This window comes from Tympanuchus pallidicinctus, unplaced genomic scaffold (assembly GCF_026119805.1).
Source record: "Tympanuchus pallidicinctus isolate F22 unplaced genomic scaffold, pur_lepc_1.0 scaffold22, whole genome shotgun sequence".
Taxonomy (NCBI): Eukaryota; Metazoa; Chordata; class Aves; order Galliformes; family Phasianidae; genus Tympanuchus; species Tympanuchus pallidicinctus.
The window spans coordinates 4,755,748-4,778,888 of NW_026294739.1; the positions used below are offsets into that span (position 1 = coordinate 4,755,748).

Below are 23,141 nucleotides of genomic sequence, written 5' to 3' on the forward strand. Positions count from 1 at the left end.
CCTGTGTCCTAAGTAACAAACTGCAGCCAGCAGTCACAGCCATGGTATGGGAGGCACTGTCAGCAGTGAGGCAGTCTGGCTTCTGCAGACACTTCAAATCTCATTTTCCAAGTACGTACTGCAAACCTAAACAATGTTTCAAAATAACCTGGAGAACTACCTGGTTAATTTTTCTCCTGTACACGCACAGTTCAAAAACATATAGATTAACATGCAGCTAGAATTCATTTCTCAAGCTTCACGCTTTTATTTATAAAGCACATTTTGCAGTATTACAGGGTAGAATGTTTCATAATTACCTAAGATGCATCATGACCACTACTGTTTCTCAGATCTTTCTCTTCAAATAATCCAAGGTATTAAAATTGTAATTAATTACAGATTTAATTTCTAGGGAAAGTTATTAACATAATTCTTATTTACAAATCTGTGTTTCCAAGCATGCTTGGAAACTGTCAGAGCACATCCTCTGCATAACAGAACAGCACTGAGTTGCTACTGCATGGTAGGAACTACCCTGAACTGCATATTAAAAGCAAACAGTCATACTGCAGTAGAAAAGCACTGGTTTATCTTTGGAAGCTAATAACATATAAAACAATACAATGAACTTAATTTTGTATAAGAAATACTTAAAATGATTAATTTTGAAATGTTCAGTTCACGTCAACGAATGCTGAAATATCCACAGTCTAATTTATAAATATAATTTAAATTCTTCATGTTCAAGAGCAATAAAGATATGCAACTGTGTATATACTTCATTTAAGATACAATGTAGTGTAGGACAAGTAACACAGGCACAGAAGACACCCAAAGGAGTGTTCTCACAACAGAAAGTAAGGAACACTGCATATGCAGCATGATACTGGGCCGTGAAAGCTCACTGTTACCTGACTGGTTACAAAAGCACTAACAGACTGGATAGGAAGTGGGCATGAAATCAACATGTTTAATCAGTTAGGCCTCTGAAGATACGACTGGCTTGTAATATAATGAAAAGCTTTCTCTGTCAAACCAGCAAACTATCTAAGAACCCGAGATAACCTGCTACAGCCAGAGTCACCTTCACAGAGGTCTTGGCTTGCCAACAAAACAATTATTTCCTGAAGAACCCACGTAAGGACACACAGGAACGGGCGTTGTGAAAATTCAGATTCACCAGCTGATCTCTTTGGTGAATAATGAGGATAACAGAGGCCAGCACCACCCACATCAGCCTTGTGATTGTCAGTACTTAACCCTTGTCACATCTAACCTGGTGAACTCGTCTTATCTTTCCTCCTTTGTGCAAAGTGTATAGCCTCTTACAATACAGAATGAAGCCATACAGGCTTAGTACATTATTTCTTGTCAAAGATGGCTCATAGATGAGGTCTTTAAAGAAGATGGAGGTATGGGATTAAAGACCAGCAAGAAGCCAGTTGTACGTAATAATCTGTAGTTAAAGCATCAAGAACAAGGCGATACAGTGCACAGCTATGCACAAAGGAATGAAGCTGGCCTGTTTCTTATTAGACATCTACACAAAAAGATGACACTAAAGAGTACAGACTTCAACATCAAGCTACATCTCCAGGAATTAACAGTGAGGTTGACATGAAGGAGGCAGTGCCAAATCTCATCCTCACACTCCTCAGAACGCACCTACCCATCCTCTCATGGCAGATGTCTTTAATAGAGAAAGAAGAAAAGCAGCAGCTAATGAAAACCCTCCCAGCTTTTGTGCTAATGCTCTGTCATGAGCTAGGATAAAGAACAGAACAAGCCAAGAGCATGCACTCGCACAAGACCACAAAGTCCTAGCAAGACAGAAAAGCATCTAGGAAAAACCACTATGTACACTGCAAGAAATCTGGAACACATCACATCCTGGCACCGGGGCATTAGATGCTGATCCTACAGAGTATCAGGATAAAGGCTGCTACACAGTTAAGATCCAGCTTCTCTTACACTTTCAGCAGTAGTGCCAAATCTGGATGAAACAATGTGGAGAGGCTGGCTGAACTGTGCTTAGAAATACTGGAAAAGTTTGTCACTAACTCCTGTGCTCGACTCTGTGAGGATGCCAAGAATGGCATTAACAAAACAGCTACTGCTGGGAGAGGATTCAAGGGGCACAGCATAGCCTGCTTCAAAAGCTGGCAGATATGAGGAGGGGGGTCATTTTATTTTGTGCTTCAGTTTGAGGGATTTTTTTTTTTTTTTTTTTAAGAAGTGTTGGCATCTATGCCCTGGTACTGAGCTTGAAGGAAACTCATCTGAACTGTAAATAACCCCTCTTAGACAAGTCGGTAGGTAGGAAGCAGCTGCATGCAGGCTGAATCTGCAGGTAATTGTTAATGAAGCTATCAAGATTACCAGTTGAGAAGTAAACGACTGTTACAAGGTAGAGATCCTGAAAAACAGGTACAGATCCTGAAGTAGCAAACCACCCTATTTAAAGGACACTGCAGTAGTACAGGAAATTTACGCCTTACCATCTTCTTGTGTGCTGAAAAAAAAGCTCACAGGAAAGGGAAAGAGAAGATACAAGTATATACACTCCACTGAAAGTCACAGGGACTCAAAACTCAGAACTTGGTTTTGCTAACAGAGCCACTTTGCTCTGTGACCACTCACACAGCCAAGCACAGAAGCACAGCAGTAAAGCTGCTACAGTGGGCACGAGCATGGGAACGCTGTATGACTGTGAACTGCTTGTTAACACCTGCAATGTCCTACAACTCCAAGACAAATATTTTAAGTATCACAACAGCTGCCAGTGGTATAAAAGTGCAAAGCCAAGCAACATGAAATACACCATTTCAAAGGAACATCATAGCCTGTCCTTTATCAGAGTATAAAAAAATCCTAACTGGTTCAGGCAAAGCGCTGTAAATTTCCTTTTTGTTTTCTTCCATTTAATTACTGTTTAGCAACTTGAAAGTCCCAACCATACCTTTTCTGCCTTCTTGTCAGATATATCCTGCTTTTCTAGAACTGCCATACTTTCCTTCAGGTTCTTCACTATGTCTGCAGGAGACTTGTGGGATTTGCCAAAGGGGAACGGCATGATTGCGAGCCACCAGGTCTTCCTTCTACAGCTCCTGCTTCACCTGGAAAAGGAAGGGAAAAAAACCATGTCATAAATAGAAGCACGAGGCCACTGTAACAACACACATGAAGAGAATTCAGCAAAGGCATTCATGTATGGAATAACCACCCTTGACAGTTCAACTAGAGCTTACCATCACAAATCTATATGCTAACTGTGCCTCTGATTCCCGTAGCACAAAATACAGAAACCAACAATTCACATTAAAATAATTACTTTATGTTACAGGAAGAAATTGAAGTGTATATTAACTACATCCAAAGCCACATATGGTAAAGAAGCCCCATACAGGAGAGACTAATACATGTAAGTTATTGTAATCACTTCCATCAAGCAAAATATGTTTTTATGTTAGATATTTGACACAAGGCATTGTGCCTCGGCTGCACTGCAATGACTGTCCAGGTACAGACTTTTATCCACACTCATTCCACAAACAAAAGCAAAGCTGACAGCAAGGCCTACTTAGTGCAGGAGCTAAGAGCTCGGTGCAGGTGAGCCTGCAGGCAGCAGCTCTCACGTAAGGTCCTAACACTTGCTCTGCCTTGACTTTCTCATGCCAATATTGCTGCAATTTCATTCTGAAATACTGTCTCTCCCTGACTCGTTTCAAGGGAAGCCAACTTTGTCATCACTAGCAAGGGCTTAAATAAGGCACATGGAAATGTTACAACTAAACATCAAATCCACCTTTTTCAAACTTAATGGTAGCAATTTTCCTTCACTATAATACTTGGCATCTGCAACCAAGTACATTTGTTCCTTTGTATATTTACATATATACATATATTCACTTCTGTGTACAAAATAGACAAATATTATTAGTATAAATGTGTGTTCCAAAGCTTTTGTTACTAAACACATATGCCTCCACTTTAACGACAATAAAAATTTCTTACAAATGAATACACTTCTAGAACTCTAATCTAGACAGCGAAGAACAGGAAATCCTGCATTCAAAATGCTGCCAGCTCTGCTTGGGCTGGACACAAAAGCCAGTGAGAGCTGACAGAGCACAGATAACTGTCATTACAAAGAAGGGATATTAGCCTGAAGTTCTGCACTCAGGCAACACCAGCGAGGTTAATAACGAGCCAATCATAACGTTAAAGTTTCTTATCTAACACCAAGTACTTTGATCCTTGATTCAAACGTTGGCTCATCTGCTGTGAACTTTATTAAACCTGATCTGATCCAATCATGTTACACAAGAATTTAAGATATTGATTTTACACTATTTTTAAGTTATGCCCATTTTTAAGGCAAACGATTTGGGCTGCTCCAAGGACAGCAGTTAAAAGATGAAGGACAGAAGTAACCCAATCTTCTGCCAAGTGTCCATAAAAACACGCATCAGGAAAGCAGCTGCACAGATGTTGCCTTCACCATTTCACACCTGCCACTGGCCTAGCACAGCTGACAAAAGGTCCAAGTTAGGTCATTCTTTAAATGGGAATACTTGCAGATGAAAGGTAAAATAACAGCATGAAGGTAGCTGCAAGATCCATCCACCAACTACCAATCTTTTCCAGATCACAGATGCCTCCTGTGCTCTCTGCACCAGCCAGATTCCCCAGGAGATAGAAACCAACCACACATCACTCCTTAGGCAAGAGGATGTTATGCCTCAACTTTATCACATGTGAATGGAAGAACGGGGGGGGGAAAGGAAGAGTCACAGGAATTTAAGCATTTCTCTAAGAGAATAAAAATAAGGGAAACAATTAGAGTGCCACAGCAATATACATAGAGAATAAACAGAACACAGAAAACATCTGTCCACATTCATTTCTTGGTCACAACTACATTACTTCTAATCTAAAAGACAACATGGATAACAGACATAACATACAAAGAACAACAGCAAATATCTGTTGTTAAAATCTGCCCAGTGTCTAAGCTTGCAAAACGGGACTTCCCTCCAGAGACTGCTCAACTGCTTCTTCAAATTAAAAATAGTCCAGCACTGACTTATGAAACGTGCCAGCGTCTGCGTAAGTCGTATGCATAAGTCATAAACAACTTCATCTACCAGCAGATCTATTAGAAGATAATCAATTAATAATAATATGCATTTATACTAAGTGTTGTTCCCAAATCAGGTATGTTTCTGAATGAATTTCTCATAAGCGATTTAGAAAACAAAGGAAAGAAGGCAATCCACACACAAATGCCATTTTGCTTCAAGGTGTTTCATTTATTCCAGATAACGGAATAAATATTATTTCTATTTCACACGTATTACCTGACGGAACGCACTGTCAGGAACATCCTTTGAGGCCTCAAGACTGAAGATCCAACCAACCCTGAAGCAAAACTGCACTGACAGACCTGTGCCCATGCTGCCAAGAAAAGCTGGGCAGCCCCTTGTCTCACAGAGATGTGCTTAATGAGGCTCTGAGAACACACACCAACTGTTCCCTCCTCAGCCTAGCAAAGCCACACCAACACCCTGCAACAATAGACAATGCCAACATCTGTGCGAGATCGGAAAGAGCTGCCACCACCCACATCTGCAGAGTGAAAAAAAGGAAGCAACATCAAATGACATTTTCTGTGAATAACTGAAGAACAGACCTCGCTTGGTGTCAAATGGTAATTGTTTCACATCCCCAGCACCTGGACTTCTGTGAACTCATTACAGAATTTTAACTGTAGCTTTACAAAGGGATCCCAGAATCTGCAGCAAGTCCATGGATGGCTTGGTGCTCTGTCAGGCTCCTTTGCTTTCCCTCCCCTTCCCAGAGAGCTCCCTGCCTTCAGCTGTTTGTTGGAAGGTTCCCTGGGCAGGATTTTACAAATCTCGGGACTCCTTAGGCATGCCTTTCATTTCACCAATATTCAAGCATGGCAAAGCCAACAAAAAGAGGGTCCTCAAAGTTTTGGTGTTGCAGCCACAGGCAGAAGCCTTCTAGCACTCCACAAACCCACTGGGGCTGTCCAACAGCAGCACAGCATGCAGCCAACAGAGCTGCACCAGCACAGCTGGCCTTCTGGACACCATGGGACAGCAGCACCCCTGCTTCACCTGCGCAGGAATCCCAACTCCACCATGCAGCAGGATCCACCTGCAGTTTGCTTTCTATGTCGTTCCTGACCACACAAATTAAATCCAATTTCATATGCTCCATATAAAACATTTATTATTATTATTTGTAACTCTGCAGATAATGCTTAAAAACATTTGGTTCTCTGTGTGGACAACCTGCTCCAAGAAATTGCTACAGGAGCAAATACAGGAGCATGATAAGCAAAATCTCTATCTTTAAATACATTTTAATTCTCAAAAAATAGATGCAGTAGCCCAGAGTCTTTTCTCTTTCAGTTGGGATCTTTCTCTTATGTGAAGAGTAAGAGACCATGCTGCCCATACAATAGCAGAAGTGTTACAGTACAAGCTATGCTTTCTCGGCAGTGAGAAGCTTTGGTTTTTTGCTTTAAATGAAGCATGCTGTAAGAAGCATGCACTCCTGTTTCCAATTAAGCTCCTTGTTAGGTCATGGAGCCCAGAACTGCACAGCACACCGCAGGGGAGGCCGCACCAACACCTCTGCAGAGTGGCTGGCCGTGCCATACTCACTGCCTCCTAACATGCATGCTGCCCTCTTGGTCTTTCAGCCAGTGCTACCTGAGTGCTGTACAGAAAAATCTCATTGCCTATGTTGTGAAACAGCCAGGGACACTAACCTTAATTTCATGCTCTATTTTAGGCCTCACAGTATTACACGTATTACTCTTGCTTCCCTTAAAATAGTCTGTGGTACATTAAGTGTTCAGCTAGAGCCTGCTGCTTTGTTCACATGAGGAGAGTTTGGGTGACTGCTTTTATTAATGAGGAGGGAGGAGCAAAAAACCCCTCCAGGCCCCTTGTGGCTGCATGTTAACAAACTCAGGCCCACTCAAAATGCACATCCAGCATCCAAGTGGTACGTAGTCAGAGCAAGGAGAAAACCACTCAAGATCTAACAGCTTCAACAGGGCCAACCACTTGGGTTCCCAAGGCAAAGGAGCCCATGTAACCAGGGGAGGCTCCACTCCCATCCTATGCCTGTTCATACAGCAGTGCTAACAGCACACAGGGATGGTCTTCAATAAATACAAATACATAAGTTAATGCATTTGCAGAGACAAAATGCCTGCAATCAGAACAAACAGCGAGGTCCACCCTGTGACCAACAATTCACCAACCTGCTACTGACAAAACTTGCTGTCTCTTATTGAAGAGAAGTATGCTTGTACTACCACTTTGATGGAGCAGGAGCATGTGTGTCCCTATAGAACTGAATTATCCCAAGAGCTTCTTGTTTTCTCATGTACCTCCTGCATTAAGGACCTCAGAAAGCCAGTATGAAGAACATCACCACCATAGATCAGCTTTATCTTGCCTTATTAGGCAAGGTCAGGTAACTTAGAAATCACCACTCTGAAGGCTGATTGGAATAACAAGAACAGAAAACGAGAAATGATGCATTTTTAAAAGCACTGCTCCGCTCAGACATTCCTGGTGATCAGAGGGAGCCTGACAGCCACTGCTTTGATCCAGGAATCAGTTTTTATGCGAGTTGCCATACTCTTCAGGAAAAAAGTACCCCAGAACTTCAAAGACAGAAGTGGTGTGGTATTAGCGGTGCAGCCTTCCCACACAGGAAGACAGAATGTCACCCTTATTTTGGCAGGCAGCTGTAGCAACATCCCGAGCATCTTCCTGTAGGTTCTGCACAGGCAGGCAGTGCCCAGTGCCACCCCACAGCCCAGCACTGCCAGCCTCTGGGCACAGCACAGCCCCAAAACGGCTGCACCCCTCCTAGCTGCACGAGAGCAGCTGGCCAGAGGCAGTATGCATCATTCCTTCAGGATATCATGTAAATTGGGTACTCTCATTCATCATTAAAACACCTTCCATGTTTTTCATTTCCTGTTGCTCGCTGTGTCTTTCCATACCCTGGTTCTGGAGAAGCATTTTCCACAAGATCAAATGGCTTTCTAGAGCCCAGGCACTGCACTTGAACCATTTCTCACTTCTCTTTTTGGTGAGCTAACCAAACTGAAGCATGAGCATCTCTCACTCAAACACATCTCAGCAGTATAATCTGCTAATATAAAACACAAGCAAAACCTCCCTATAATGCAGGAAATGGGACTGATAGAGGATAACCCACACGTCCAACTATTTGGGAGCTCCAGAGTGAACTATTTGGTATAACCACGGCTCTGCCTGCAGAACTATGCCATTAACAAAATGGCTACGGTTGTAAATAGCAATTAGTGGCACTTCCAACTGCTGTAGGAGCACACTACAACTCCGAGGCATTTTTGCTGTTCTCTAAACACTTCTGCACATCTTCCCAGCATTTCCAAGGCAATTTTAAAGCACGGACTCAAGGACTACACTGGCCATCTCACATGCATGAAGTCACACCTCCAGCACACCGCGTACCTGAAGCACCACTGACTCCCACCAGGATCTGCTCAACAGCTCCAGCATTAGAACAGTCTGGACTGCTCTGACATCTTGTGAGGAACAGAATTTATACATACGTTGTCTTTGCATGAGACAGGCATGTTCATCTCATGCTGATGCCTCCTGCTTGTCATTAAACACCAGCATCTTCCTTAAAATCCACCATTAACTTGTGCCATTAACTGCAGCACACAGAAGCTTTAGGCTGATTCTGAAGCAGTTTCACAATTCTGCATTACAGCATTATTCGTGGTCTCACCCATTTAAAGATGAAAACTCAGAAAAAAAAATTCAGAATTATAACTCCTTTCAGAGAAAAATGAAAATCCTGGCCATTCTCTGCTCTAATAGGATGAACAATTGAGAGAACAGAATAGACCAGTTCAATAGATTCAGAAAAGATGGAGAATCAGAAAATAAATGTCTATGTAAGAATGAGACACATAATATGAGACAGCTTCTTCCTTTGTGAAAATTTCCTTCTAATTAAGTCCCCAGCAGTTCACAGCCCTGCTTGTTTCTTTAGCACTGAGCGCGGGCTGATTCCCTTCATTAAGCAGACTTCTCTCTTGCCATTCAATTACTTTTCTGATGCTTATTCCTCTTTGAGAGCCTGCTTCTCCAGCAGACATCTGCATCCTGCTAGGGAGACAGGGCAGCCACTTCCATTAGCCCCTGCTCACCCACTGCAGCCTCCCCAGACTCAGCTCAGCTTTGGTGCTCGTGCATCATTTTATTCATTGCAGTTTAACACCCTGCCACAAAGCTTTTGCAGAAACTAAATATGAATTGTTTTAAAAGAAGGCTGCTGTACTTAAGGGGTTTCAGAGACCCAGCACAAGCACAAAAGCTCGTTAGTACTAATGCTCAGTATCTGAAATCCTAGTTCTTTCTCCATATGTAAGGAAATCTTATGACTCAGCTTCTTTCCCTGGTGTGCAGTTTGGAGTTACCCCACCCATTCATTTCCCCACAAACCTTAGTGCTATACAGCAATATGGTATACAGAGAAGCATGCAGATGCCTCACCCATTCCTTGGTAAGCTTAATATAGATACATATACACACACATACACAAAGTAAATGGTATCTCAAACACACTACATAAAAAGCAAGAACTTACTTCAATAAATGCAGTAAAATAGCAAGTCCACTTCTGGCCAGGTGGAAAGTCAAATACATTTCTCATAATGGCATTGTTGTCAGTCCCCAGATGCCTTCATCACATCATCACAAAACCCAGAATATTTCTTCCATGATAAAAAAGGCTGCAATTATGTACATGCCATTCTACTCACCCTTGGAAGCAAAAATGCAAAAGCAAAAGTCTCCTTTGTTTTGGAGGGTTTGTTTTTTGTTTTTTTTTTTAATATGCAGTTAGGGGTTAATTTTGAAAGAAAGTGGCAAAAAGTTCACTGCAGTTTAATCTCTGCCTTCACACGCTGCAGTATGGTCTACATGTGATGTTTCAGTAACTACATACAACTGCATGAAGTTTTAACTCAGAAACTGCACAAGTGCAGGAAACCCTGCTGGCACTGCAGCATCAGGGCTCTGTTTCTAAGATAGAAAGTTGGTGCAATGGGCACAAAGGAAAACAGATCATCTATAGCATGAGTTAATTACTTGAGGAAGGAGGCTGACAATGGTAAGCATCAATACAAGACAGATGTAAATGCATTTGCACTTTTGGGAGATGGTTTCTTTTTAAGAGAAGCTGAGAATGATCAAACTACAAGAATGATGCAATTTTCATTAGCAAGAACTCTGCTTTAGTATTACTTTTTAAAATAACATCAAGAAAATGAACAACATGTTGCCTACAGTTCCCTTAGTTCCTTTGGAGACCAAGTTTTGTGGTCTGTATGAAACTTGCCATACTCAGCCCAGTTCCACTTAAGAAAACCCATCATAGCTCTCCATGTAATTTATCTGAAGAATGACAGCATTTGTAATAAACATAACTTGGACAGGAAAAAGATCACTTGAAGAATGACAATGTTAAAACATTATGTTAATGGGCTACTGATCAACAACCCAGACATAGCACAGGAACATCCTAACACCATTGATTTAAGACGTGAGAAGACAGATCAGGGAGTGCCCACCTTACCTAAATGATTCCTACTGACTGCTTTGATGTGCTCTATCTGTCACGGCTTCCCTTCTGAAAGTAGAGATTTGGGAGCTCACAATTAAAGGCTCTTTTTGTTAGGACACTGTACAATTCACCTCAGTTCCAACAGTCACTTCAAAACCAGCAGAGATGACATGTGGTCAAGGGCAGCTTAATGGCTCTGGGTTCTCTTCTGTGCATTCTTCTAACAGGAGGGCAGAGACCCACAACCGCAAGCACCTCAAGCAGCACCACCATTCTGCCATCTGCAGCTCCTCTGAGATCCTACTGGCACGACACAAAGACTAACATATACCTTATTCTGAGATCAGCTCTCATGAATCCAAGTTGATTCCTGCTACATCAAACGGAGAGAACTTGGCACCCTACACAATGATTACATCTCCTCTGCAAGGGAACTCCTGGCCAATAACCGATGGGAGCCGCACACGAGTCAGAGCACTGCAAGGGGGTAATCGATAAACAAGCTCACAAGCATGACCCCACCATGTTTGTGAATTCCTCCCTTCTAGCTCATCACATCCCCATTCAGTAAAGGGAAAAACTGTTTGGTTATTTTTTTCCTTCCATCACCTCTTAACAAGCACAAGGAGCTGGTGCACAGGCAGTCTCTGAACTGATCCATAAAGTCGCCACTCATTTGATGAACTTGCTTTCTGCCAAACCTTTATTTCTGCTCCAGGCTCTGGCACTTAAGATGCAGTTCTGATGACAATACAAAGAGTTTACTGATACAGCTGCCTTGTTAAACCAGTGCAGTGCAGATACAACTTGCATGAGTGAAAAAAAACAATCAACCAACCTACTGACCACTGTATCTGCAATTGTGCTAGCACTGTCCTGGTGCTCTCTCCTTCACCACCTCAAACCCAGTGTCCACGCTGCCCAAACTGGATGTGAAACTAATTTTCTTCAAAAGGAACTTCTGCCCTGCTTATTCTCAGATCAAAATCTCTGCTTCTTCCTGAGCACAGTGTATCAAGGACAGTATGACAGAGGGGGAAAGCATTGCTAAGATCAGCAAAATCAGCGAAATCTAGAGGCTAGCCAGGCTCTTCTCACTGAATACTCAAGATGAAGGATTAGCTTTCACTTGAAACAGCAAAAAATAACACCAAGACACAGTATAGGCCAGAACACATCTGTGGCACTGAGATGCACACCTCCTTGCTTGCAAGATGCCACTGCATTTACAAGAGTAGAACCTAGGAAAACAGCAAAACAGCAACCTCTAATTCACAGTATCCTACCAAGTGATACAGAAACTCCATGTAAGAAATTCCAAAATGATGCTGCATCTAAAGCTGCCTAGAACACCAAGACAGTTGTGTTCCTTTGGGGTAGAGCACAGGAACACATACTTAAAGGCCAAAGATGATGCATGCTTGCGCTAGGAGAACTATCAGCAGTGAGAATCAGAACTTTAAGCTGTCGTGTTTTCCTACTGTAGCACGTATTTTGTGGCAGAGAGGAGAAAGTTTCATCTTCACCACTCAATCCATGCTAGGAAATGCTATGTGGCACAGGAATCAAGAAAGGGGGAAGATCTAGACTGCTCCCAAAGATCTGCGCAGGCTCTTTTCATGGCAACTTAACCAAGTCATTCTGATTACTCACAAGGCACCAGAGGCAACTAAGACCAACCCTAGAAACAGCTGGTATTTTCTATCCAGGAGTCAGTATCTCTCCTGCAAAGCATTCAGAGGTTTGCAAATCAAAAGTGTCTGACAGCTACCAGAGATAGCAGGTAGGAAGTCAGGAAGCAACTAATACCAGCCCAACTAACACAGCGAAATGCCAACCCACCTACCACACCTGAATCATCACTGAGGGACAGAGTTCAGTTATCTGATCTGCCTCCAAGAGCTGGGCTGGAGAAAGGCACTAGCATTGTTACACAATTTTTACAATACAAGCTCCCAGCCTTTCTCTAATGCAGTCATTGTAGAAAACCACCAAGACAAACCCAACAGAGGTTATCACCTCCAGAAGTTTAGCCAAGGAAACCAGGTTCTACAACAAGAGCCTCGAGAAACAAAAACGATGCAGCTATCAGAATTCACAGCCTTGGTAAACTCTCAAATTATTCAACAGCTTTGATTGTTTAATTTGGCTAGCTAACATGCAGACCTCACGGAAGGCCAGATTTTCAGTTTTGACATAAATCCTGGAAGTACGATTCCACAACGCTCCCAGTTAGAGATAAGTTGCAATAACTTCTGCTGCGCTAAGACTTGCGTGTAAGGATTGCTGACAACTGCTTGTAAGGATTTCTGACAGTTAAAAGTAACACAGAGAAATTCAAAGTTCTGTGTTCATGGCTAACAGCCCTTCTCCTCATTCATTAAAGAGCTCATTCTGAAACACAGATTTGAAATTTCTTCCCAGATTTGCCACAGTTAAGTTCTCAGCCTTGGAAAATACACCAAGGATGCCCACCAACACCAGTGAGGGCGCAACTCATCTTCACATTTAATCTAAGGACCCAAATGCAGCAAAGCAGTGCAGTTCCTACAGCAAGCAAGCAGCCTTGTGCAGTCAGTGCCAAAGGGAAAATATGATGTTCTGTTGGAGATGCATCATAAATCCACGCTTATGTGGCTGCTATGTTTTTTGTTCATCCATATGTGCATACAGATGTACACAGAAGTTCCCAGCAAGAAGGAAAGAGAACTCCTTTTCCTTTAAGCTAGATAAAAGCAGATACACACAGGCATGAAGGAATAAACACATCAAAATGTTTTTCTAAGTGAAGAAAGAAGAAAACAGACAAAAAGTCTTTCACAGAATTCAAAACTTCAGTACGCTCACAGGTTTGTCACCCTCCCAACTGTCCGACCCTGCGCTGTGGCTACACAGCTCTTGTGACTCCTTTGGAAATATTCCCCATCCCTGCAATAAAGAGGCTTTCTTGGATCCAGGGATGCTGATCCCTTGCTGTGACATGTGGGTGTGTGTCTCAGAGCAGGATGGCACAGCCGTGCCAGTGAATGGAGGCAGCTCCCAGCAGAGCACTGTTTACTCCAGCTCCACCCTGCTGCTGCGTGAGCAGAGCTTAAACATTGCTCAATGTCAATTAGAGATGTAAAACGGAAACATATTAGTCAATACTGATGAGTCAATATACTGCTTTTCTTGGAGATTACAAGCCTATATGACCGCGTGCAGAACAACACTTGTTTAGAAAACTGAGTATTTTCAAGAAGCTTCCTTCGCTGTTGACTCTTAGCCATGTTATCCACAGAGAAAGCCCATCTCACTTGGCCACAGGGGAAACCTGTAATCCTAAAACGGCTGTGTTGGAGGGGACCTCAAAGACCATCCAGTTCCCACCCCGGCTGTGGGCTGGGTCTCCAGTTCAGGCTGTCCGGGGTCTCACCCAAGGTGGCCTGGAGCACCTCCAGGGGCAGAACACCCATGGCTTCTCTGGACAGCCTGTGCCACCACCTCACCACCCTCTCTGTGAAAAAGTTCCCCTAACATTTAATCTACATCACCCCCTTCAGTCTAAAACTGCTCTCCCTTGTCCTGTCAACGCAGTGCAGAAAGTCACCAGCTGCACACCCACCTCACAGCACCTGTCAGATACACCGGGTTACAAGGTAACCCACCGTGAATGGAAGCCATTGGGAAAGCAGCTGTGAAAGCACTCAGGAGCTCTAGCAGACAACCTGGCACACAACATCACGCACTCAAACGCCGTTCTCTGAGTGCGCTCCTGTGCACAACTTGAACAAAAGGTCCTGCTGAAAAAACTGAAAACCAATGAATCAAACTTTTGGTACCGTATCAGAAGTGAGGCAAATCGAAGTTCTGATTTTCTCAGTCAACTTTTGAGAGATGAGCTTAACTTCCTCAACATCTTTCTAACAAGATACTGAACAAAGCCCTCCAAAGAAAGGGTCCCAGCCCTCCATGACAAGACCTCTCTTTAAATCCCCCTGCAAAGTTCCTCCCTCACTGCCAACCTTTGCTGAGCAGAAACTGAGGACTCGAGCAGCAGGTGTTACAGGTTAGAAGAGTGATGCATTCACAAATCGTGTGGGAGACACTTCCCAGTGCTTACGTTACCTTCACTGCATGGCAGCACCCCAAAAGCTTCCACAGAATAAAAGCTGCCAGGTTTTCCTTCCTAAAATCATATTTCTTTGCAAACAAGCTTTTCTTCTGCTTTTCCTTTGCCAATAGATAATGTCAGATTGTTATACTGTGGGTAATTCCAACACAAAACACATCAACCAAAATAAATCTTCTGACATATACTACAAGAACTACGATCTCCTGAAGCACTGACATGCATGTTTTACACGTAGCAATGGAAGCAAAGCACGATGAGAGAAATACCTTTTGCCCCAGTTGTATAACAGCAGCACGAGCTGCCAGCAGTGCTCAGGCATCAGGATGGCACCACACACGATGCTACTGGGAAGTCAAGGCCTGCAGATTATTTAAGCAATTTCCTGAGTAGGATGCTGGGAAGTCAGGTACCTGAGAATGAACACGTGCCCAAGGGCCCCAGCTAAAGCAGCCCATGGGAATTTGTCACCAACGCAGCCATTTTTAGGTGAGAAGTTGGATTATACCTGAGCCTTTCAAAATCAAAGCAGTAACTGCTCAATAACTTCACTGAAGGATGTTTCTGAACTCAGTGAAACATACTGTCCTACACTAATTATAGCTTCACCATTTCTCAACTGCCTTCAGATGTATTTCACCTTAGACACATTTCACTTCTCAGTGAGGAATTCTCCAAGTGTTTGAAGGGAAAGGAAGAATGACAAAGCAAACGGACCTTCAGACACGAGCCGGGGATTTCATCAGGAGCAGAATCCTAAAGAACAGAAAGCTTGGCTACAACATTCTGTGATATCCCTTACAATTCTGTGCCCCCCTGGGTGGCCTTACAGTTTGCTTCATTCCAGCATACTTGAAATCCACAGTGAGGAATGTTTAAAGCGTCTCTTCTGACTCTAAGAAATATCAGCTAAAATTCTCCTAACAAGCGACTTAAAAACCAAATTGCTGCTGTTTATTTAAAGCTGAGAAATGCACTTTCTATTTCTAAATTAATGCTGCCTGAGAAAGACAGCACATGAAGGCTGCTGAGGAAGGAGCACAGCTCTTACTGTGCACACACAGCATTTTGGCTGTTTCCAGTTTGGGTCAATCCTCAACTCAGCTCTTCATGAGAAGTCTTTATACAGGGACAAACGCACGGGCCATTTTACTGTAAAATAAAACAGCAAAAGCATGAAAAATCTGCTCAGGCTAAAGAAAGACCAAACTCATATGACACCAGCTTAAGCCATAGGCACCAGTGAAGCATGCATATAAAAGCCTCCATAAGTCTTCTAAAATAATTGAGGACAGCATCATCTTCTAATTTGACCTGTGTGCTCACACTCGGATGGGGGGAGGTGGCTACTGTGGCACTATTAATTTTGAAGAAGCAGATGACTCAAACCTTATTTTTGATAGAAAGCTGCAAGATGTCTCCAATTAGACCGTGGTAATCATATTTTAATAGCTGCTCTTGTAATTAAACCATATCAGAAAGTGTCAGAATTACAGAAAAGCAGGGCCAGGAGGGAATTCAGAAGGTCATGCCAACGCCTTCCTGCCCCTGCCTCGAGCCTCTGAGCGCACGGCAGAGACTATCAAAGCCTGCAGAAATATTTTCCACAGATATCAAGGCTGCAAACTATTCATTGACAGTTCTGGAACAACTCAAATAGTCCAGAGCGGATTCAGAAGCGAGGACATTGGTCAGTAATTTCAGCATTCACAAAAGCGCCTTTAAAAAAGCTGAAAAGCGTAGCAACTTACAGCACAACAGTAAAGCCTCTCTTGACTACTATCAGTTAATTACTAAGAAACAAACTCATTAACTTCCACCATAGAATGCAAAATAGATACCATTCCCTCCTGCATAAATGTTTCTGAAAAGCAATCAAGAAATTCCAAGAGGTGGAGTTCTCTTAATACTGTCACACCCCCCCAGGAATACACATTTGTCTGCACTTGATAAAACCCAAAGAACACAATTATCTCTCAAAGACATATTGTCACAAAGTGTTACTTAGCTGGCACTTCTGCTTAGTCTCCTTTATTTGTATAAATACAGACCCTCTAAAGAAGCACCAATTCTACATTGCAGCGCTGCTTTTCAGCACTTCTTTATCTGTAAGCAGGTTTTAAAGCCTATGGAAGGCAGGGAGGTTTCAGAACCCCGAGTCAATCTAAGAGAATGCAATTAACTTGAAAGATCAACACTATCAGTGCCTAGAAACATTCAGCAGCACGCTATTGCATACATACAAACTCCAGACACAATCTCCACCCGTCTTAAGGCACTTTCTCAGCCTGACAAAGAAAACCCCTAACACCACCTGTGCCACGCTGCCATCAAGATAAGCATTCAAGCAGACTTCAGCCCAGCGAGCGCTACCTGGCTGACTCAATAGCTTCCCATGTCACAAGACAGCCACGAAGCTAATTGTAAAATATAATGCTCTTACAACAGTGAGTCAGTGACAGACAGGATCCCAGTGAGACACGGTGCCAGGGGCATTGTGCCGTTCTTACAGCTCAGCTGGGCTGTCACTGCTCAGGACTTCTGACACCAAAGCAGGTGCCGTGCTCACTCTGGATCTCACAGTAATTCCTGGCCTCTTTTTCCTCTCCAGTTAAAGGCTCATGCCACATCAACAGGTACTAGGGAGTGGGAATTAACTACAGGCACACGGCGTTTTAAGTGGTAAAAATCTATCATTTCCAAGTCGAGATGCTAAGGTGTGAGCTCAGGATGTGACACTTCCTCTGACACCGTATGATTTCATGCACTCTAGCACTGAAAAGGAAGAGATGCTTCCTGGAGATGAGCTGCACTGCTGGAAGGAAAACACCGGCCTTGTGTTGAAGCTTCTGATAGGTAGGTTGCAAACCACACACACAAAAAAACTCACCAATGTTTTGATGCTAATCAGATTTCACCTGTGGTCGACACTTAAACTGCTTCCCTAAGCGCTGTTACCTGCCCCACTGAAACTGCATAGGCCAGGTCATGCCGTTGACTCTTTGACTCACCAAACAAATGAAATCACACCATTCCCATAAGGCAGCATGTAGGTTTTAAACAAATCACGTGCGCCTTCATGGTGACTTATACAATAATTAAATTTTAGTTTTAAAAAGGGGAAAAAGAGAAAAAAAAAAACCAACCCAGAATATCTCCTAGTTTTAACACGAGCAGCACATCACTGAGGGACTGCAGGAAAACAAACAAACGCACCAACTTTTTCCTCCCGTGGCAAACACGGATCACAGCGTGCTGGCTTAAGCGGGCTCTGAGCTGCACCCTCGCGCCGCTACTTCTGCGCGGGGCCCAAAGCGACCGGGAACAATTGTAGGAAGAGGCCTCAAACCCGGACGCTCCGAGGGCCGCACCGTGCCCGCCGCGCGCCTGGGCCCGTAAACACGGCCAAGGAAGCGACAAAGGGGAGCTCCGAGCCCGCACTCCCGACAGCGGCAGCCCGGAGCGGAACCCCCTGCCGTCTCGGCCCACGGCGGCCCGGCGCCTGGGCACGCAGCTCGCCGCCGCCCCTGGGAAGCGCCGTGCCCGGTCCGGCCCGCACGAGCCGCCCGGGGAAAGTTCCGAGCGCCCGGACCCGCCCGCCGCCGCCTCACCGCGCACCGCCGCCTCACGACTCGGGGCCGGAGCGCGGCGGGCACGGCCGGGCCGGGCCGGGCCGCTCCCCCGGCGGCCCCCGCGGTCCTGAAGGCGCGGCCCCGCCCCGCCGCGCGACGCCCTCGGGCCCGAAGGCTCGGACCGAACGGCCGGGCCCGGCCCGGCCCCTCGCGCGCGCGCCGCCCGCCGCCTCCCGCCCGGTACCTGGGCCGCGGCCCGGCGCCTCCTCGGCGTCGCGTCCGGCGGGGCCCGCCCCTGGCGCGGCACGACCGCCCCGGCTCTGGCGGCTGCAGGCTGAGGCGCGGCCCGGCCCCCGCCCCGCGGTGCTGCGGCGCCGCAGCTGCCCGTCCCTCGCGCCCGTCCTCGCCCGGCGGCGGAGCGCGGCGAGCGGCCGGCGGCGGCGGAACGAGGCGACGCTTCCGCCCGCCGCCGCACGCGGGCGCCCCCTGCCGGGGAGGAGGTCCGAACGCCGAGGGCGCCGCGCTGTGCCTGGGGCGGGGCGGTCGGGGCGGCCCGGCTCGGTCGCCGCGGCGCGGCGCCGGGCCGAAAGGTTCAGGAGGGCCCGAACCTCCCGCGGCGGAGCCTGGAGGGGCAGAGCGGCGGCTGGGGCACCGCGCGGCCCCGCTGTCGTACGCTGCGTGTGGCGGGCGCAGATGATCCCGGCCGGAACAAAGGCACGCACGTGGCGTCCGTTAGGTGTAATCCGCACCATAAGTTTAAAGCGGAAAAATAAAACGTGCTTTTATGGAGACGCTAACTTCTTGCAAGCTGCGATTTTCGATGCAAACTTGCACCTGCGTGCCCGGTGTGTCACTGCCGAGTAGCAGCTGAGGTGTGCCGGGGGCTCCGTTTTCTGAAAGAGATTTGGAACTGAAGGAATTGAAGAGACAGCCGGTGCCTGTTGGCATCCCCACGGAGGGAAATCACACACAGCAGCCACCGCCTCCAGTCTGAACCTGAAGGAATGGATGGGAAAAAATCTGACGTTCAGTTTTCTCTTCTCCCCAGTTCCTATGGCTCTCCTGCCCTGCATCTGGCAACCTCCAGCTCCAGAGCCACCACGAAGCCGAGAGAAGCTGGAGAGAAGTGTGAAGGCTGATTGGAGCCTCTTGCTGGTGACAGGTAACTGGGTGTTTCTCTGTGAAAGGAGTGGAAATGGGAGGTAAGAGAGAGAACTCATTTCCTGGAGAGAATGTGGATTCACTCAAGCCATCATGAGGTGACCGGGCAGGTGACAAGGAAAAGAAAGTTCCATAATGACACCTGAATTATTGCACTGGATTTTCCCCTGCACCTACGCACCGCTCTTTGGACCTGAAGGCAAAATTCTCATCCCCAACACCCAGCTAGAAGAGTAACAAAACTAAAAACAACAAAAAACAACACAAACATGCAAAATAAGACTTCATACCCAGATAACAAGTACAGCAGCAACCATTGGCCCAGGAAACACACAGCTCAGCAGAGCTCAGCTGATATGCCCAAGCAGTGCATTCAGCCATTGCATCATTCCATGTGTGGCATTTTTGGATCCATGTGTTCCTGTGTCTTTTTGCAGCCTGCCAGCAACATCCAGTATTTCACAGTCCAACCTCTCACCCTTGTGAGACGTTCTCATTCCTGGATCCTTTGCAAGTCATCCACCTGCAACATCCCATTCTGTTTGCTGTTCAAAGTCCCCTTGTTCTCCCTGAGATCCACTGCACTGTGCTGAAAGCAGCAGTGAGCACATTAACCATAGAAGTCTGTCACTAAAATAAATTTTTTTAAAAGAGAGATAAATCTTATGAGCACTGAGAGGACACTGGAGGGGAGATCCTAGTATTGAAAGTATTCCCCTTCTCCAAGGTGCAGTAGCAAAGGTATTTCTGGGTAAGAAACACTGAAAAAGCTGTTAAAAGACAAAATGAGGTTCTGGTGCTGTCTCTGATGCAGAGAGATGTCATGGAACCTGTGAGATGCTCTGCCTCCTTGTGCACTGCACTGCCCACATGCATCACCCTGCTTCGTCAGCTCAGGAAAGCACTTCTGACCACACCTGCAACAATCCCTGAGTCTGACAGCATCAAAGTTCATACATTGCATTCAGCTATATGGCTAGCTGCAGCAGTGCTACACCCGTGGGGATATTTTTCTGAACAACTGGAAGATGGGGAAGGAAAAAAACATCCTCTTGTCATGTCAGTTCATCTCACAGGCAGACAGAGCAGCTCTGGACCTGAATGCATGGTGGAACGTGCTGCCCAGGCAGGTGACAAGGCTGCTGTGGATGGTTTGCCAGGCTTGTCTGGGCCCACAGCATGCAGTTGGCAGAATGTTGGCAGTTTGTATATCCTGTATGTGAGCTGGAAATAATTGGTTTCAAAGCCAGCTTTGAAAGGGTGTGTATGTCTGAGCTCAAATTGTTAGCGTATAGTTATGCTAAAAACATTCAAGTTTAAACAGATAATATTCAGGGTACTGAATAGAGAGAAGGAAGAATCAAAGACAAGTGCCAGTACAATGATTCAACAGAGCACCTGGAAAATAGACACTACTGCTTTGCAGATGACCACTGGAAAAAAGACCACGCAAATAATGCATTCAGTGTAATTATCATCACCATGTAGTGTACATCAAGGAAATCTGTGAGCAGGGGGAGCACGGTTCTTCCAAGCTCTCAGAAATTAAATTCAACATGTGAGGGACCTCTTGGCACAATAGCAATTCACCAGCTCACAGCCCTGACCAAGACAGCCATTGTGAATTACTTAATTCTTGCAAATTAGGAAGTGAATAAACATGACTCAAAAATTCAAGTTACTTCACTGAAGAAAAAAAAAAAAATAGTTATAAAGGCAGCACTCAGATGCTCTGCTCTGTAGGCGCAGCCAGCTGAATGGGATCTTAAGGCTCCAAGGGCTCATTTGGCTCAGCCCAAAACCAGCCAACACATCCCTGCAAGGACACCAGACTTTCAGGGTGTTACTCTTATGAGGATGGTTTCTTTAAGACAGCAGTGATGCAACTGCCTCTAAAATATGACTTTGAAGTAACAAAATCAGCAAAAGCAGCTGATGGCAAGCTGTAAAGCAGAAGCCAAAGTTTGATTTACTTTTTTTTCACTTAAAAAAAAAAGAAAAAAGACACAGCAGCAGCTGGGGCCGGTACCACCATAGCACCAAGGCACTGCGGTTTGTTGCAGGGCCAAGTGCTGCCAGACACACAGACACACCGTGTTTCCCTCCCACCAAATATGGAGCCAAGCTGCTGAGCCACTAGCACACATTTTAAAGCCATGACGTAATGGCACCCGACCTCTTGCTGCTGTAAAAGATGAAAAAGAGCTTCGGGTCTGCTCAGAGGAGCAGAGGCAGCGGCAGCCTTTTCTCTGCATCCCCTCTTCCTCCTGACAGACCCCACTGCCCCCGGGTCTCTGTCCCACCATGTCCCCAAGGATGTCCCTTCCCAAGAACCAGGGCCTGGGAATGGAGTGGAGATCCCAGAAGAGAAGGAGGGAATGGGGAACATCCACACAGATGGATAAGTAAAAACAGAGGGAGAACTTTAGAGAGCAAGAAAGTAGAGGACATGTTTTAAACATCTTGAACTTTGACTGTGCTGCTGACACTTTGTGGTTACTCTCATCCTTACTTGGGAACATGGGTGCTGCCCTGCAAACGGGGATCAAGGCTTCTTTCTTAACCCCTCCTCTTCCTTAATACCTCACACAGGGAAAGCGATTCCTCATTTTATCTTACTCTGAGATCTCCCTCGTTTCATTCAGGCGGAGACACTGGGAACAGAGGCTAAGGGGAGCAGTAGAAAAATAGACAAGGAAGTTAGAAATAAATGCCCTTACCTCATGTATCTCACACCTCTCCACGTGGTTGGCAGGGAGAAGGTCCCACTAACTACAAGGCCAGTGTACGGGCACGACATAATGGCACATGAAAAAATAACGAGTGCCTTGACAGATATACAATGAGGAAATAACATTAACCAACACCCAGTTTACTTTTCAGTTCATGACTGCTCAGCTATGGCAATACAATGATGTAATTCAGAGGCAGACACACAGGTTTGTACCCCCTGACAAAGAATCTCATGGAAAAGGCTCTGGGGAGAAAATTTTAAGACTCAGACCTACTCAGGTACCTTCTACTTAAAGTCTGGAAGGAAAAGAATTCTGACTCTTTCCATGGACTTTGGACCAGGCCAAGAAGCAGTGGCTGAATCTAATTGCCTAGTGTCATAAGTGCCTGTGATTTTCCTGAAGCTGCATTTCACCCCTGCTGCACGCTGTGGCTGTTTCTGGCCTCAAAGAAACACCTGCTGGTGAGCATGTTGCTGTCTGTCTGCTCATTCAAGCAGTACGTAATGAACAGACTCATGCTCCCTAGAAAGTATTTACAACAGAAAGCATGAGTACACGGAATGGTCATCCAGATCCGGATTTCTTTTTACTCACAGTAATGCTATGATTTGTCCTCAATTCAAGCTGCCATTTCAGAATTAAAACTTGCTTTTAAAATATGATTGCAAGTCACAGGAATTCAGAGCAGCACATAAAGTCTGCCAGAAACAGAAAAACAATTGCCAGAAAAATCATAGGAAAAAACCCCGGTTGCAAATTCATTTCCTGTACAGCAACAAGAGCAGTATGTTGCCCTTCTGAACCATATCCTTTTAATAAACTTTTTATTGCTGTAGAACAATTGAAAGTTATCTGTAAAGCACAGAATCCATTCATAGAATCAGAGAATCATAGAATGGCCTG

At 45.1% G+C, this 23,141-nt stretch overlaps 1 protein-coding gene and 1 long non-coding RNA gene across 3 annotated transcripts in view; one reads left to right on the forward strand and one right to left on the reverse strand.

The window, feature by feature from the left end:
• CAB39 (calcium binding protein 39) overlaps positions 1-18,695 on the reverse strand; it is a 35,736-nt gene extending 17,041 nt beyond the window's left edge. Inside the window, exons 1-2 of one of the 2 annotated variants that reach the window (XM_052685865.1) lie at positions 18,587-18,695; positions 2,942-3,098 (exon numbers count right to left, since the gene is read on the reverse strand). In XM_052685865.1, coding sequence (XP_052541825.1) covers positions 2,942-3,055 — 114 coding nt within the window. In that variant the 5' untranslated portion in view covers positions 3,056-3,098; positions 18,587-18,695. Of the gene's footprint in view, positions 1-2,941; positions 3,099-17,986; positions 18,108-18,586 lie in introns of those variants that run through there. The other variant, XM_052685866.1, reaches the window with a different exon arrangement.
• LOC128082042 (uncharacterized) lies at positions 17,252-23,141 on the forward strand. Its single transcript, XR_008207520.1, has 3 exons — positions 17,252-17,406; positions 17,544-17,626; positions 19,391-23,141. It is a non-coding gene; the product is annotated as an uncharacterized LOC128082042 (long non-coding RNA).